This window comes from Sturnira hondurensis, unplaced genomic scaffold (genome assembly GCF_014824575.4).
Source record: "Sturnira hondurensis isolate 20B ecotype Veracruz unplaced genomic scaffold, ASM1482457v3 Scaffold0002640, whole genome shotgun sequence".
Classification (NCBI taxonomy): domain Eukaryota; kingdom Metazoa; phylum Chordata; class Mammalia; order Chiroptera; family Phyllostomidae; genus Sturnira; species Sturnira hondurensis.
In genome coordinates this window covers 1,394,913-1,411,236 of record NW_028075271.1, presented here as the reverse complement: position 1 = coordinate 1,411,236, position 16,324 = coordinate 1,394,913, and the positions used below count along the sequence as shown (strand labels likewise).

The following is a 16,324-nucleotide window of genomic DNA, read 5'->3' as shown; positions in this document are numbered from 1 at the left end:
CTGTGCGCGTCCCTGGCGCACTTGGGTGCGTTCCGTCCGAGAAAATCCTGCTGGGTGAGCGAGGAGCATCTGATACGCACAAACCTGAGTGAGTCATCTGCAAAGCAGGAAGGTGGATTTTCCCAGAGCCAACCAAACTGGCTCATGTTTCAACAGCAACGCAGCGCTCACAAAACGTAGCTTGTGTTTTTCCACCTCTGACTTAACAGTTCTTGCTTTTTCTTTTGCTTTTTTTTTTTTTTGCTTTAACTTGAAGCATGTGTGCCCTGCCATACATATAAATTCAGGTGGCGGGTCTCCTAGGTGAAGATAAAGGTGGACGTTTCGCCCGTCCCAGGACGGAGGAGCTCTGTTCAAGTTCTTCCTGACGGGACTAGATGGCGTCACAGTTAGACTGTTGTGGGCTGAGTGGTTTCCGAAGTCACAGAAACGACCAGGGATTGTGTCCCTGCTCGGAATAGGTGGTTCACACACAGTCAGCAGATGTGAGTCAGCAGCGAGAGGACCGGGGCCTTCTCTCCAAGCCAACGGGAGCCAGCAAAAGCTTTCTGTCCCCCTCTCCTTTTCAAGGTTGTAGCAACAAAACGAGGCGGATGATCTGATTAGCAAGGAGCCCTGATTGGAGTCCCCAGAACATACAGGGAGAGGTTCCCCAGGTTCCTGTGGGAAGATTGTATTTCTGTATTCAGGAACCTCAAATTGAAATTTAGCATTTCCTTCCATGATGGGTGAGAGCAGAAAAGACAGTAGTAATTGTCCCTGGGATACTAGCTCCAAAAAAATCAGTAGTTTAGCATCTCACTCCAGACATAAGTTATCTCAGTTTTACTCGTCCATTCTTCAAAATTTTGGTGGTTACCGACCTGCCTCGGAATTTTGTTGAACATGTGCATAAAGAAATAGATATATTGCTTCATCTCTTCTCATGCTTCTTTTTAATCACACATTCCTTCTTAACATTTGACATTAGTTGCATTTCAATATAATTGGCTTTCTTTGAGATCCTATGCATTTCATTTTACTCATTAAAAGCATTATTCAGAGCAAAGTGTGCCACACTAGCAAAGGAATCCATGGCTCAGAAAAGGTTAGGACCCTTGTGGCAGAATTTCTTTCTCAGTGTTATTTAAATGAAACCTGCATGCGTATCTTAAAAGGGGTGCAAGTTACCCGGGAATATTGGTTTGTGGAGATCTCACCGTTGTTGAGGACCACCCAAACGTCCCCGAACCCAGCCTCGATAAACAAAGGATGGTCCGCCCACCGACAGAGCCGTGTGTGATAAGGGCCCAGATAACGATTCCTGCAATAGTCTGGGGGAATCTCCAATTGGTTGTGAAAATGGAAGAAGCCAGGCCCAAAAGGCTACGTGCTTTACGGCTTCCTTTCTGCGACACCCTTTCCGAGCCAGAACCACACAGAGAAAACAGGTCGGTGTCCTGCTGGCAAAGGGACACAGGGAATATCGGGGGTGGATGGAATTTTTGAATTTCAGTGTATGTAAACTTACCTAAAACACTACAAATACAACCCATACGCTGGTTACTGACTATTCCTCATCTCCTACCTAGTTCTCCCTAAAGATGGAAGTGGCTGGGAGCCCCACATCTGCCCCGGGGCCCCAGCTGTGTCTCCCAGTCCCCTCTGGCTCTGAGTGCTGTGTCTGCCCGACCCCCCCCCACCTCCACCTGCTCCTCTCCCCTTCACAGCTGTCCAGGTAAGGCCAGCCTCTGTCCCTTGGTGTGGCAAACACACCAGCTCACAGAAGGCAGCTGGCATGGTTAGGATGTGATTTCCAGCCCCAACTCAGCTTTGAAAGTAAGTGTAACTGTGCTGGGGAAGTGGGTGCAAACCACGGGGCTGTCCTAGGGAACTTGGACCCGCGGCTTCATGGTGTGCGGGAAGATTCAGGACTGACGATGGGCAGCAGGTTGAGGGCTGGTTGCATCAGAGGCACCGTGGGAAAAGATGCCAAAAATTCAAATATTACTCATACAGGTTTTTAAGGGCTTCAGGCTGCCCCCGGCCCAAGACTCTCTATTTATCACAAGGCCCCATTCTCCCATCCCACCTCGACCTGAATTCCGCTACCTGTTCCCACTCAGGCCCCAACCCCCGTGAATCAGTTACACAAAGCCATTGAGTGCTCTTTCTGCTTTGTCCTCACCACGCCGGCAGCTCCTGCCCCCAAACCCAAGTAAAAGCTGTGCTGATTTGTGCTTTCCCTCGACAGGGTCGGCTCAGCTGTGCAGGAATTCTAAACGGCGGCAGTGACGTTGATGGCTAACACGTGGTGCACTCGGCTGTCACGTTCCGTCCTTTCAGGACCCTAGGAGGCACCTAGCGACCCTCTCCCCACTTCCAAGGAGAGCTGACCGGGCGTCAGAGGGCCCAATCACCCCAGAAAGGGGCAGCACCAGGGTCCAAGCCAGGACTCTCCCATGGCTCTGGGGCCCGGTGGAAGTGCCACCTCTGGCCACCCTTGTCCTTGCCTCATCGCAGGGCACCTAGCACAGGTGCCCGGCGAGTGTTTGCCGTCTGCCTGCCTACCTGCCCACCTGATTTTATTGTTTGAGCAAACAAGTGGACTCCACAGCTGACATCTCACCTGAGTGTTTCCTTTGCTCAAGTAATCAGCCAAGGTCACCACCGGGAGCTTAGGAACACAGTCTCCAGCACCCGGAAAAGGTTCCTGTTCTTGGCTAGTCCTTGAGCCGTGATAAACTTGCCCAGAAATTTGAAGTCATTTCCCTCTGGACACGAAACCCCAGACCTGACCCCCAGCAGGGGTTCCTCTGTGGTGGCTGATGGATGGAGACTCCAGGTTTGGGGCTACTGCCCGGTGACGTGAGCACGGAGAGCCAGGGGCACCTCCGAGGCAGGTCCTCAGTGTCCACTCCATCCGGACACCTGATCGTGAGAAAAGCCACTGTGATGTCACCTAACTGGCGGCACCTGCTTTTTGCCAAGCCAGGAAGTCAGAACTGGAAATGCATGTTTTCTCACGGCAACGATGTCCTCAATAGTGATTAGGTGTCGGGACAGCTTCCTCAGGTGGGTCCCGGGGACAGGGGGCCAAGTAGGGAAACAGGGAGCCAAAATGAGGCTACCACGGATTCTTGAAAAATGAGTGAGTTTCTGGAAACTTTCAGCCCTCCACTGCACTCCTGGCTGAGACTCTCATCCTTGAGAATCCCTGGTTTTTTGGAGAGGACTCCCTGCCCACCTTGTCACCCTCCCCCTTCCACCCCAGTCACTTACTGTCCCCCCACACCAAATCTCCTACCCTCCCCATGTGGGTGAGTCGACGGATGGTTCTGAAGCCCTAACGGCAACCTCAGAGTGTGGACCAAATGCCAGGCACTCTTCCAAGTAGAAAACATATATTGACCCCTGAGATTCTTATAATACCCTTGCAGGCAATGCTGCTACCACCACCCGCACTAAAGTGAGAAGACTGGAACAGAGTGGGTGAGTGATTTGCCCAAGGACACTCAGTGGGAGAGCAGCAGAGCCTGGAGGGGCAGCTAGACGGGCCGGCTCCAGCGTCTGTGAACTTAACCTCTCCTACAGTGGGTGCACGTACTGCACAGATACACCCTGAGAACAGCTGGTGTGCCAGCCTCTGTACCAGAGCTGGGGACACGGGGGGACAGGTCACACAGCCCCTGTCCGAATGGAGCCACACTCCTGGGAGGCCTCAGGTGGGACAGAGTCAATGTCTTGCTAAGAGCGGGTGGGAGGCACGCCCACCCTGACCTGGGGCTGGAGAGGCGCAGATGGAGGCGTGGCCAGGTTTAAGGTGCAGCTGAAGGGTGAAGTTTAATTGGCAAAAAAAAAGGTCGGCGATAACACTCTGGGCAGAGCGGAGAGCGTGAGGGAGGCCAGGGCAAGAAGTACGCCAGCGGAAAGGTGGCCTGTTTTGCTGTGCGTGACACACACCCACAGTTTTGGCTCAAACTTTCAGGAAAAAGCTTTTGTTTTAATTTTTTAATTCAACTATTTATTTATTTACATTTAGAAATGAAACCAATCATCATATTCCAGGGTATTATTTTGCATACAGATACTATTATTGCTTTCTAGAGTTATATTTTTAATGCATAAGCATAAAAAGAATTAAAAACATTTATATAGATACAGAATTAGTACTCCCACATATAATGCTTATTCTTTCCTCAAAAATTTGGGCAAAAGAGTATGCACTGAATGAGGAGGGAGCAAAGTGCGGATGGGCAATGAGGGGCCGGGTGACGCAGAGCTGGGAGCCCTGGAGATGCTCGAGGTCCGGACCTACCAGGGAGCGCAGGGCAGCCTGCGGGGCGTCCACTGGGGCAGTACGGGCTGAGGGCATCTGGAGAGGGCAGTCGGGGGGGACCAGTTGGGAGGACGGGGCGGCGGTCCACCCTCTGCCTCTGGAGAGGTGGGGCTCCCCCCGGAGGTCCAGGGCCCGGCAGCTGTGCTGGGCACAGCAGCCTGGGAGCTTCTGCGCCTGTCCCATGGGGGACAGCGCTCCCTGCACCCAGGACGAAAGGAGGTGACAGTGTGCTCGTCCGTTTCAGAGGCTTGATAACCCTCGTTCCTGGGGGTCTGGTGCTCCCCCGCTGTGGGTGGAGGAAGTAAATACACCCGAGTATTGAGACACTTTTTGGTATCAGCACTCATATTTCCTGTGTATTTTTTAGGAGTGTGACATTCTCTTAACTAATACGTAAAATAGGTACAGATGTAAATTCATGGTTAACATTTATTAGTATAGTTACTGTCATGGCATATTGGAAGCACACGTCTAAAAAACATGTATTTTTTGCTAATAGGTGTTGGTATCGATGACAGACTGTGGATTAGCCCATCCCCTTGACTTGGGGAGGACTGGACTGGGGTGGGAGTTGCTCTACTTATTTCTACACTTAAAAGAAATTTAGACCAAAGGTTTCCACCCTCCCAAAATTCAACTCCTTCCCAACTGTTTCAGCTTCTGACAAATGTAGAAGTAAAGGCATTGTGTGGCAGTCACCTGGGTCACCGTCCTGGGGCCTCACCCCCCTTGCCTGAGGCTCTGCCCACCCCCCCACCCCCGTGCCACCCCCCCACCCCACCCCACCCCCACCCCTGCAGTGGATAGGAGCCTGGATTAAAGGGCCAACTCCTGGTGGAGCTGGAAAGGAGTGCTGTTTTCCTCCACCCGTCCCCTCACCTCTCCTTTCCCACATTCTAAGAATGGCAACAGGCCCTGGGGGGGCAGGGGGTGGGACGCAGGGGGCGGGGTGCTGGCTGGTGGCCCAGGCTGGAAAAATCACCAGGTAGGGTTACTGGGGGTGGGGCCCAGTGGGAGCTCCATCTCGGCCAGCACCTTCACATGGCTCAGACGGCCGAGTCTGGCGCCCTCCACTTAGTATTACTAAAAACCTTAATAGTAAATAGTAGATTCTCTATTTGATAAATTACCCAACGACCTCTGCCAATTCAAAGACAACATTTAATTCACGTTTTTAAAACAGAGAGTTAGCAATTCAGATTTTCAAGTCGCTGACCCTCCAGAACCTCATTTGTCCAGCCTGGATTTTTCCCATGACCTTTGTCCTCCACAAATCGGCAGCATCTTCCCCAAACCCCTGCACCAGCCGCCTCCCCCGTCTGTGAAATTTCCGCAGCGACCCGCAGGCCCTTGAACATGGCTCGCCTGCCCTTCAATCCTGCCCTAGCCGGCAGCAGTCCGGTTTCGGCTAGCCTTGCTTTCTTGAAGGGCTTGCTGGTGAAGTGCGTTCATTCTACGGGAACCCATCACCCGATCCCTCCCCGGGGCCCATGGGCCACGGTCCCTTCACAAGCCTTTTTAATCGCCGCTGGCTCATTAGCAGGGCGGATCACCCAGGGAGTGTAAGCCCTTCTTTCAGGCACGTTCACCTGTAAAGGGGGTTTTGGCAGGTGATCAACCTTCAGGAATTTAAAGCTTTGACTCACTACCAAAAGCCCTGGGTCGTGGGGCCCTGAGGCCCTGATCTGGAGGGACAGCCCCTGGAATTTCTGACACAGCTATCTGTCCCGGTCTGGCTGTCGTGCCTCCGCTCTGCACAGATAAAGTGGAACCGGAACCCTCTGGACAGCCAGGCCTGACCCTCCGGCCGGCGTTCCTTGCAGGTGAGTCCAGGCAAAGGGGACCCAGAGTCCTGGCCAGACCCGTGGGAATGGGCCGGGAGGGGACTCCAGACGGAGGCAGAGTCAGCGTCCAGTGCGGGAGGGAATCTTCCTCTCCTGTAGGACTTGGGGGACGGGTGAAACCCTCCCACTGTCCTGTGGAGCCGGAAAAAGATGGGCAGCTGGAGGTGGGCAGGGGCCAGAGAGGGTGGGAGACCAAGCATGGGGCGGGGTGGAGGGGGGAGCAGTGGCGAACAAACCCTACCTGGGCTCCATCCCAAGCTTTAGTTTAGTTCTCTCTGCTCGACTTTTATTTTTCACTCTTTACTGTATTTTTTCATTACCATTTAGTCCCCTCCACCTCCTCCCCCCAGCAATCACCACACAGTTGTCCACGCCCATGAATCCCTTACCTTTTCGCTCAATTCCCCCACTAGCTGCCATCCTGCTCCCCACCTATGAGTCTGGCCCCATATTCTCCTCAGTTTAGTGTGTTAGTTAGATTCCACATAGGAGTGACATCATACGGAGTTTGTCTCTCTCTGACTGGCTTATTTCACTCAGCATAATGTTCTCCAGGTCCATCAATGCTGTTACCAAACTTTTCTGTCACATCAGACAATGTTGTTTTGCTTAAAAAAAAAAAAAAAACAGTGAAAAGAACATGTATGGAAAACAGTTTGGTGAGTCCACAAAAAAAGTGAGCACAGAATTCCCATGTGGCCCAGCAACTCCACGTCTCGTGTGCATATCCAAAACAGCCAAAGCCAGGACCCAAATATGTGTGCAGCACCGTACACCGCTCTGCACCCAGACATCACCCACTGCAGCCCGGACCGCGTGCTCCTCCGCCATCACTGCGCCGACACCGGGGCACAGCGACGCACAGCGCGCGTCTTCCTCCGGGCGTCTTCCTCCTCGCACTCTCGGGGTCACCTGAGGCCTGCTGCAGCTGCGCAGGGTGGCAGCGCCCCTGAGCACGAATGCACCAACCGCAGGGGGTGTGATCCCGGTGGTGCAGGGGGGGTTGAACGTTCTGCTTCAGAACCCCTCCTCCGTGTGTTCGCACCTGCAGGGGCTGCGTCGAGGACCCGGCGAGGGGTGGGTGCTCCCCGCCCCCACCCCCACCCCGGGGGGTCTCAGAAAGACAGCTATCAGCCCCCAATTCCACCACAGTCCCTCCACCCCCGCCCCCCGGCTCCTGGGGAGCCCAGAAACCCGACAGCCAGTTTGCATCAACAGGGTCTGAAAGCCAGGACAGGTGTCACCAGGTCCCTGACCGAGGCTGGGGCCTCTGCTTGGCCCAGAGGGAGGGAGGCGAGTGCACCCCAGGCTTCATTCGAAGCCCTTCCTTCCGGGGTGTAGTTAAGCAAGCAGACCCTGCAGTGCGTTCTGACCGCTCTCCCTACACCTGCCTAATGGAAGATGGTAGGAACCTGACCACACAGGCGCCCACCTCCCCTCTCCTTCCCCTTCTGTGAAGGGGCATGGGCCCTGCCCCGGGCAAAGCCAGAAGCCGCGGTTTTGACAGTCTGCCTCCCACCACTGGGTGGCAGTGTTCCCCCGGCTTCCTCTCCCTTCACCTCGCAGCGGGCTGGGAGCCCGCGGTTCCAGCAGCAGGTGCCCTCGCTGAAGTCCTTTAGTCGGTTGGGCGAAAGCCCAAGGTTTTTCTCCAGCCTTTTGTTTCTTACAAATTACCAATTTAGCTCTGGCCCCTGTGGCTCAGTTGCTTGGAGTGTCGTCCGGTAACCAAAGGGGGGAGGGCTTGATTCCTGGATCCGGGGGCACACGGGAGACAACCAGTTGCTGTCTCTCTGTCCCCCTTCTTCTCTCCTTAAAAAGCAATGAAAAAAATGTCCTGGGTGAAGATTTTTAAAAGTTACCAGTGTAAAGGAATCAATAGGCCAAAGAGACATATTTTGGGGTGGCAGGCACGGCTCCCCTCCCTCTCTCAAGAGTGTCGGGCACACAGGATGAGGTTCCCATCCATGGGGTTGGAACAAAGAAGGAGAAGGAGCCCGTTGCCATAGTTAAAAGCCATCCCCAAGGAAGGACACGGATAGTAGGGCCAGCGGAATCCTCCGGTGGCATCCTCCGCCCCTCCGTCTGAAGAACTGATGACCAGTACAGTAGCTCGCCAGTTCCCCGACGCAGCCCTGCCCTGGCGTTCCTTCCCTGGAACGTCCAAAGGGGACGTCTGTGTACCTGTCACCCTGATGGTAGGTACAGAAGTAGAGGGAGACTCAGGACTGAGAGGAGAGTGATGATCTGTCCACACTGAGTCCTCCTCTGAGGACACGGAGGAGCTTGGACACGGAGCTTGGACATGGTTTGTAGCCCCCTCGCCACTTCTTATTTCACCTTTTTATACAGCGGGATCCCCATGGCCCGGGATGGTAAAGGACAGATCAGGAATTTGGACCACACCTGCCTGCCTTCTGAAGCGGCCAATGAGACTGTGTGCCACCAGGACAGGGCTGCATGTGGTTTGTGTGCCCGACCAAGGGTGACATCCAAACAATGCGAGATCACGGAAAATGCACGGCTGCACATGTTCAGAAGTGTTTGCCCCATTTCCTTTGAAACCCACCCCCTTCCTCTGCCAGCCTCAAGGTGCCCAGAGTGACAGCCTGGCTTCAGGACAGCCACTGAGGCCCAGATGCTGGGACCTTCTCCATGGCTGGTGGCATTTCTGCCTTTGGTGACCAAGAGACACCCTACATCCTTCACTTAAAGTCCCTCCTGTTTGGACTGGTGCCAGGACCTTGGTTACTTGCAATTGGAGACCCTCACATAAAAGCACCCAGGGGGGTGTCAGCGACCTTGAAAGAGCTTGGAGAGACACAACAGCCAGTGAGCTTTCTTTCCACGCTTGGAAAGGCCAAGCGACCCCATTCAGCATCGGCCCCCAGACCCGGTTTATAATGCTAGCTTTCTGAGTTTAAATGCAACAGACCCTAAAAAAATTCCAGAGATTTTGAATAGTAAAATTTAGGAATGAACCTTGAATAAGGGAAAAAGTTCTGTACTCTAAAATAACAACAACAAAAATAGTGTATATTTTTATTCATTTTATAGGAGGTAACAAAATAGAAACTTAGGATCGAGTTATTTCAGGAGTTATTAAATTGAGCAGTCTTTGGAACAGTTCATTCTTTGTAAAAAAAAAAAAAACACTCGGAAGTGCAGCGATTTGCCTTCTATCTAAAATAACATCTTAAAATGTCTGTAATTTGCCGGAGAGTGCGGAAATGCCTTTGGTTCATTTAATAAGCATTCAGCGAGGGCCTGCTGCACACAGCCCCTTCCATTTGCAGAGCAAAACAGGAAGCGATTGGAAGTCGTGCAGTGAAACTTCCCACCTGGCAAATGAATAGGCTGGTGGATCGACGCTCGGTGTGTTTGCAGAACTGGGCTACAGTGCGCGTGAGAGGCAGGTGCTAAGAACCGAGGCCACATGTGGCTTCCCGAGCCCCACGCTCCTGTTACATTCGGCAATCGCCTGGCTGCCACCACAAAGGCGTAAGGGGGAGAAACTGAATGGGAGGTGGTGTGTTATACTAACCAAATCGTGTGCCCCACCTGCCATTTCATAAAAGGAATCGCTGAGAGCAGCTTATTTTTCTTTTTAAAAATTATGATTATATTTTGCTCACTGTGGCAGTTTGTGTTGTCCATTATTATTTTACTTTATCATTTTTTTATTTCCCCCATCCTCCCAACCTCTTAGCTTTGTCAACCATCGGCTTGTTCTCTGTATCTATGGGTCTGTTTCTACTTTGTTCTGTTTATTCATTTGTTTCCTTTTCATAGACTCCACATGTAAGTAAGATCATACAATATTTGTCTTTCTCTGCCTGACTAATGAATGTTACTGAGCACAGTACCCTCTGGGTCCTTCTGTGTTGTCACAAAAGGCAAGAGCTCCTCCTTTCTCGCTGCTGAGTCACATTCCACTGCACACGTGCGCCACACCCTCCTCACCCACCCGTCTGCTCAGGGACCGCTCGTTGCTCCCAGAGTTCGCCTGCTCCTGGGGCCGCTGCAGTGAGCAGAGGGGTGCACGCACGGCAGCGGCCCTAGGACTGTGTCCGTTCCTTGCCCTCTGGGGTTCTGAAACTCACTCACACCAGCTCCTGAGAGCCCACGAGAAGGCAAGGCTCTCCAGTCAGGCAGCAGGGGCATCTTCCAGCCCATTGCCACGGCGGACAAGGAGACAGGTGCCCATTCCCGAAGGACCTTGAGGAACCGTGTCCCTGTTTTCTTTACAGCAGTGCAGAGAAGATCACCCCCGGGTTTCACCCCCTGGCCCCTCAGATCATCCACAGTCACACCTCAGCAGCACGTTTGCTTAGCGTCTCCCTGGGGTGGGGACAGCCCATTTTATGTCTCCCCTCCTTGGGAGGGTCCCCTGGGGCTTGGTGTTCATTGGTGGCCTTAGTGAAGGCCACAAGGCCCAGTGCCTGCCCTTCTTAAGCTTGTAAGGCACGACAAAGATGGCAGTTACTGTGACATTTTGTTTTCTAAGTGGGAGGAGAATCTGACATTTCATTACTGAGTGCTGTCACCTCCAATAGGGCAGGATCCCTGGGCACCTAGATACAGAAGGCACGATGCTAATCCTGTCTACTAAGATCCTGTCCTCTTCCCCTGACACTTTGGGAGTGCTGGCCCCGGGGGTCTGACAGTGCCCTGCTGGCCGCTGGTCTTGCAAAGGGTCATCTCTTCCTGAGGGTCATCACCGCACTGTGATTAGCATGGCTGGTGTTCCGCTGTGGCCACTGGCTGTTTGCTGGTGGGAAAATCACTTTCTTTGTGCCTCAGTTCCAAGACTGGAGTAATAATGCCTGTTCATGAGGATTACGGGAGCTAGTTTGCATGTCTACCCATTAACTACGTAGGAGCTACCCCGATGAACTCAGTATTATTATTATTATTATTATTGGATTCATACAAACAACTAAGAAAAAATATCAGCGTCTTTGCTTTGCTGCCTGGGGAGAAAGAGCAGACAGAGTAGGGGTCCAAAGTAACCCAGAGACCAAGTGTCTCTGTGTCCTAGAAACGACTGACTGCATTGTCAAGTCAGTTGCAGGAAACTTTGTCCTCACCGCTTGCCTGAGGTGGAACTTGCCCTCGCCTCTCTCAGCTCAGTGGCGACGACCTGTGATGGCTGGCTCTAGGTGCACATCAGCTTTCTGTTTTCCTGGGGCGTTCCTTCCTCCTGCCCTTGGTCCCCACGCTGGGAGAGGCTTCGGGGAAGGCAGAACGGAAAGAGCCTCCTGTCCTGAGGGTGATGACACAGCAGGGACCCAGTGACAGGTTGGCTGGGAGCTGTTTCCACTGCTGGTCCCCGTTCCCCTGTATTCCGCCTTCAGAGCTGCGAACTCCACGATGTCTTGCACTTCATCTACACCTTCCTGCCCTCCTCACATTCTCGTATTCAAAATACCAGCTGTATGGAGACCTAATCCACGTAGTATAAAAGTCACCCTTTGAAGTGCAATGAGTGATTCCGACAATACTCAGGGGGTTGCACGACCATCCCCACAATCTGATGTTAAAACACCTTCTTTGCCCCCGACAGAAACCCTGTGCCCCTTACAAGCCACTCCCTCCCCTCCTCTCCCAGCCCCTGGCAACCATTAGTCTACTTTCTGTCTTTATGGATTTGCCTTTTCTGGACATTGCATATACACAGAATACCAAAGAGCCTTTTCTGACTGGCTTCTTGAACTTAGTGTAATGTTTCAAGATTCTTCCATGTTGTAACAGGGGTTAGTACTCATTGCTTTTGACGGTTGGACAACACTCCATTGCACAGATATACATCTGGTTCCCCCCTTCATCAGCTGATGCGCACTTGGGTTATTTCCACCCTTTAGCTATCACGACTAACGCTGCTAGGAACCTTCGTGCACAGGCTTTCGTGTGGACTCACGTGTCCAGTTCCCTTGGGCGCACACCTAGGAGAGGAACTGCTGGGTCATGCAGTAGCTTCCTGTTTAACTGTTGGAGGAACTGCCAAACTGTTTCCCAAGGTGGCTGCACCATTGTACATTCCCACCAGCAGTGTGGGATGGCCCCAACTTCCCCCGATCCTCCTTTAGGCAGAAGTTTAGGAGAAGGGGGAGGAGGGGTGGGAGGGGGTCCATAGTACTTGCAGAAAAAGCTCATAAATCACTTGGATTAACTGCCTCGGGCCAGGCATCTGTTTTGAACAGGAAAACAAGGGGTGTCTGGAACAAGATAAAAATCTGAGTTAAGAGTCCTCTACCCAGACTCATGCCCTCCCCTGGAAGAATGTGTACCACCTTCTCCCACCAATAATTTCCTCACCCTGCCCTGGAAATTGTGTGCATCCCCAGGACCAGGAGATCGAGCCCCCCTGCCTTTCCCACCCGCCTCTGCTAGGCCCATTCTCTTCCAGGAGAACGTATCACTAATCAGCTCTGCTTACACACCAATAGGCTTGCTGACCTGTAATTCTTTACTGCGTGGGCGAGAAGACCCCAGCCTGCCGCAACGCACCTCGTGTTCTCTCTCTTGAACTGGCGCTGCCTGCGTGCCACCACTCCCACAGGGTCGAAGCTTCCACAGGACACCAACGGGCCTACAACTGTTCTAACAGCAACCACAGCACACGGCACGTTCTGAAGAAACCTCAGCTGTGCGTTGGATGTGCGTTTTACCATAATCACTTTCGGTTCCTAACTCGAGGGTAAACCTCCGTTAGGAGAAAACATGGGTCTAATTTCACGTCGTCCTGAAAACCTAGCACATAAACAGACCTGACTTGTCCTGGGTCCTGTACCATATATGACCTCATGTTTCAGATGGGGACACTGGCCGAGTCACTAATGGCCAAGCGGGAATTCAGACTGGGTTTTCACCCTACCATTATCCTCCAAGATGAAGGGCTTCCGTCCGTGGCGGAGGCAGGGAAGCGGGAGAGACAGACAGGCCGATTTCCCTCCATAAGAAGCTCCCCAAGATAAGGACGGACGTTTCGGTGCCTTCGTTACCTCCTGTTGCACCAAGCACATGAGGTTAACTCAAAAGATCATTTCCGATGATCCAAACTTTGAACACTGACATGAAGACGAATACGCTGAAATGTGGAGGTAGGGTACTTTTGTCCCAGTCCACTTCACTCCTTATTTGCGACTACCTGTAATAACATCCAGTAGGCATCCAACTCCGTGCCTGTGGCCATGGAGCCATTACCTGCACTAGATTGCACTTAAATCTCCAATAGTTAGCCTATGCGTTTCCAAATGTCACCGCATGGAAACCTAGCTGTCACCTCAGCTACCATCCAGTGCCCAGGACACTGCCTGGCACCCGCTGTTGGGGAAGCGGAACTAGCCCCAGACAGGCCTTTGCCCATAATCAACATGGCTGCCAGAGGCTTCAGGCTGAGGGCGGTGCAGTAGGGATCACGTGAGAAGAACTCCATTCCTTTATTGGCCTTCTATCCTTGGAGGGCGGGACGCAAAAAGAAAAAAAACCACATAGAGTCCAACCTTAAAGGGCCCACTGCTGGATCCGCCAGAGCTCCGCCCTGGAGAGCTGGGCAGCCAGGACGCCAAGGGAAACGGTGGCGGACTCGGCTGGCGCGCAGACGCTGCCCGAGCGGCGGTGACGGTCAGACGCGACACGAAAGCGAGGGGGTTAACTGCGAGTCGGCAGACCAGAGAGCACGAGCCCGGCGCGGCCGGTCGAGGAGGGCGCTCTGGCGCCGGGATGGAGGACGGCGTGGCGGCACCCCGGCTCGGGGAGGCGGCCGAGGCGGCCGCGGCTCGAGTGCGGCCCGAGGTGACGCTGCGGCCCTTCGCACCGTTCTCCGGGGCGGCCGAGGCGGACGAGGGCGGCGGCGACTGGAGCTTCATCGACTGCGAGATGGAGGAGGTGGACATGCAGGACCTGCCCAGCGCCACCATCGCCTGCCACTTGGACCCGCGCGTGTTCGTGGACGGCCTCTGCCGGGTGAGGGCGAGCGCGTGGGCCGTTGGGTGTACGGCCGACACCTGTTGCTGGAGGACGTGGTGAGGGTCGGGGCGCGGAGGTCCGGGCCGACAGGGGACAGGGAGACCAGGGGACGCAGCGACAGCCCAGGCAGGCCTGCCAGCCGAGGCCCCTTCCTGTCCTGCCTGGGGTGGGGTCGCACTCCCCTAAGAACCCCGGTCCCGGAGCACCCTCTGGGCTGCATGCCCAGCCTGCCCAGCGGGTGTTCAGCGCCTGGGCCTGGACCTGGGCTGGTCACCGCCTCCAGTGACGCCCCTTCCCTGGTGTCTGCTCAGGCGGGGACAGGGAGCAATTCGCCCCTGAAGTGAAGAGGGGAGCCCGGGAGCTCATGCTGTGCTGTCACCGGAGGCTCGTCCCGGCCGCTGCACCTATTGGTTAGATGAGGGGTCACCTCATTTCTAGGGACTCACTGTGGTGACGTGACTCACACATTCCCAATCTGCACTGGTGGAAGAAGAGCCAATGTTTGGGTGAGCGGCGCGGCTGCTCATTACCCCACGGTTGGCCAGTTTTGGTCGAATGGTGTTGGGAGGGAAGGGACTCACTTTTTAGGCCTGTAGGACGTTTACTCAGGAATCTTGCTCCCTGGAGGAGTGACATGCGGCCACCCTCTGGCACTCAGTCCATGGGGACTCCCTTCTCCACCCCCCACCCCCCTCACATTTCAGAGACTCTGGAAGGCGAGGGGGCAGGTATGAGCAATCAATGGCGGGAAGGAGGCATTTATTTCAAATCTGCAATCAGCACGCAGAGTAAAACCTGGGCCCCAGGGGCAGTGTGGGCTGAGGCTTCTCTTGGAGAGCCCTGTCTGCAGGAGCACGGCTGTCAGAGAGCAAGCCTCCCCAGCCCTGGTCCGGCTGCGCTGCTTAACGGGTCGCAGTGGGCCAGAGAGCGAGCTTAATACCAATGTATCATTTATATGCTGTGTACTTTCGGGAAGGATCCCCAATGGCTGTGACCTTAGGTAAGCTTCCGGGTACACATTCCCAAGCAACAATTGTCACAGACACGGGGTCTTGCTCACTCTTAGACCTTCTGTCTCCCTGGGCCAGCGTCCAGCAGTGTCACAGACACGGGGTCTTGCTCACTCTTAGACCTTCTGTCTCCCTGGGCCAGCGTCCAGCAGCATTTGCAGTCTTCTTGGGCGTCCTCACGATGCCGCGAGGGGAGCAAGGTCAGGTCTTGTAAGATGGCACTGTTTGCTCGGGCGCCGAGCAAGGCGCCGATGACATTCTTTCCAGGAAGGGTGGCGCGCAACCCTGAATGGCGGCGTGTGAAATTTTGTCCACTTTGCTGGCTGTTCATTTTAGCAAATGTGAGTGGAGGCGGAGCCCTGGGCCTGGCACTGCTCTAGGCTCCCAGGGCACAGCGGTGACTCCACTGCGTGTCCGCCTTCAGGGCTGATATTTTTGTTGGGGGAAACATGTAAATGAATAAATATCAAATGTGTCGGAGGTGATACTGCCAAGGGAAAAATCAAAACCCCGAGGTGGGGGCAGAAGCGGGAGGTCTGGGAGAGCAGAGTGCTGTCTTGTGTGAGATGGGGCGGGCGGGTGGGCGGTTCTTGCTGGGGACGTGGTGGGTGGAGCAGGCAGAGGGCTGGTATTCCTGCGCACATTGGGTCGTTTATTCCTTCGCTATTTATTCAGGGATCCTACCCTCCAGGTTCTGCTTTAGGCCCAGCGAGTAGAGCGGTGAGCGCGCTGAGCTTCCTGTGTTTGTCTGGGGGTGAGAATGGGGACAGAAGTTAAGTGAACTCAATGGAAAGAAGTTAAGTGAACCCTGTTCTATTTAAGTGGTGTGTGCGGTGGAGAAAACAGAGCAGGACAGTGTGACAGAGGAGTAACCAAGGTGGGGGCAGGGCAGGGTGGTGTCAGTCAGGCCCCAGAAATAGGGGCCCTGTGGTGGTTCAGGAGGTTTTACTTAGGAGCTGGTTCTGGGGGGCAGGACTCAGGGAATCAATAGGGGGTGTCTCTGGAATCCCAGGAGAGCAGCTGCCTGGCAGGAGCTGAGACATGAAGGTACAGCCCTCAGATGCTGAGCTGGGAGACACCCCCACTTGTCCCTGGTGGCACCAAGAAGCTGAGCAGGGAGGGACACCCCCACTTGTCCCTGGGTGGCACTGAGAAGCTGAGCAAGGAGGGACACCCCCACTTGT

At 54.1% G+C, this 16,324-nt stretch overlaps 1 protein-coding gene across 1 annotated transcript in view; it reads left to right on the top strand.

Annotated features, from left to right (window-relative positions):
• The first annotated feature begins 13,686 nt into the window (after positions 1–13,686).
• Positions 13,687–16,324, top strand: part of RCAN1 (regulator of calcineurin 1) — a 64,458-nt gene continuing 61,820 nt past the window's right edge. The window contains exon 1 of the mRNA XM_037040598.1: positions 13,687–14,127. Coding sequence (XP_036896493.1) covers positions 13,885–14,127 — 243 coding nt within the window. The 5' untranslated portion in view covers positions 13,687–13,884. The remainder of the gene's footprint in view (positions 14,128–16,324) is intronic.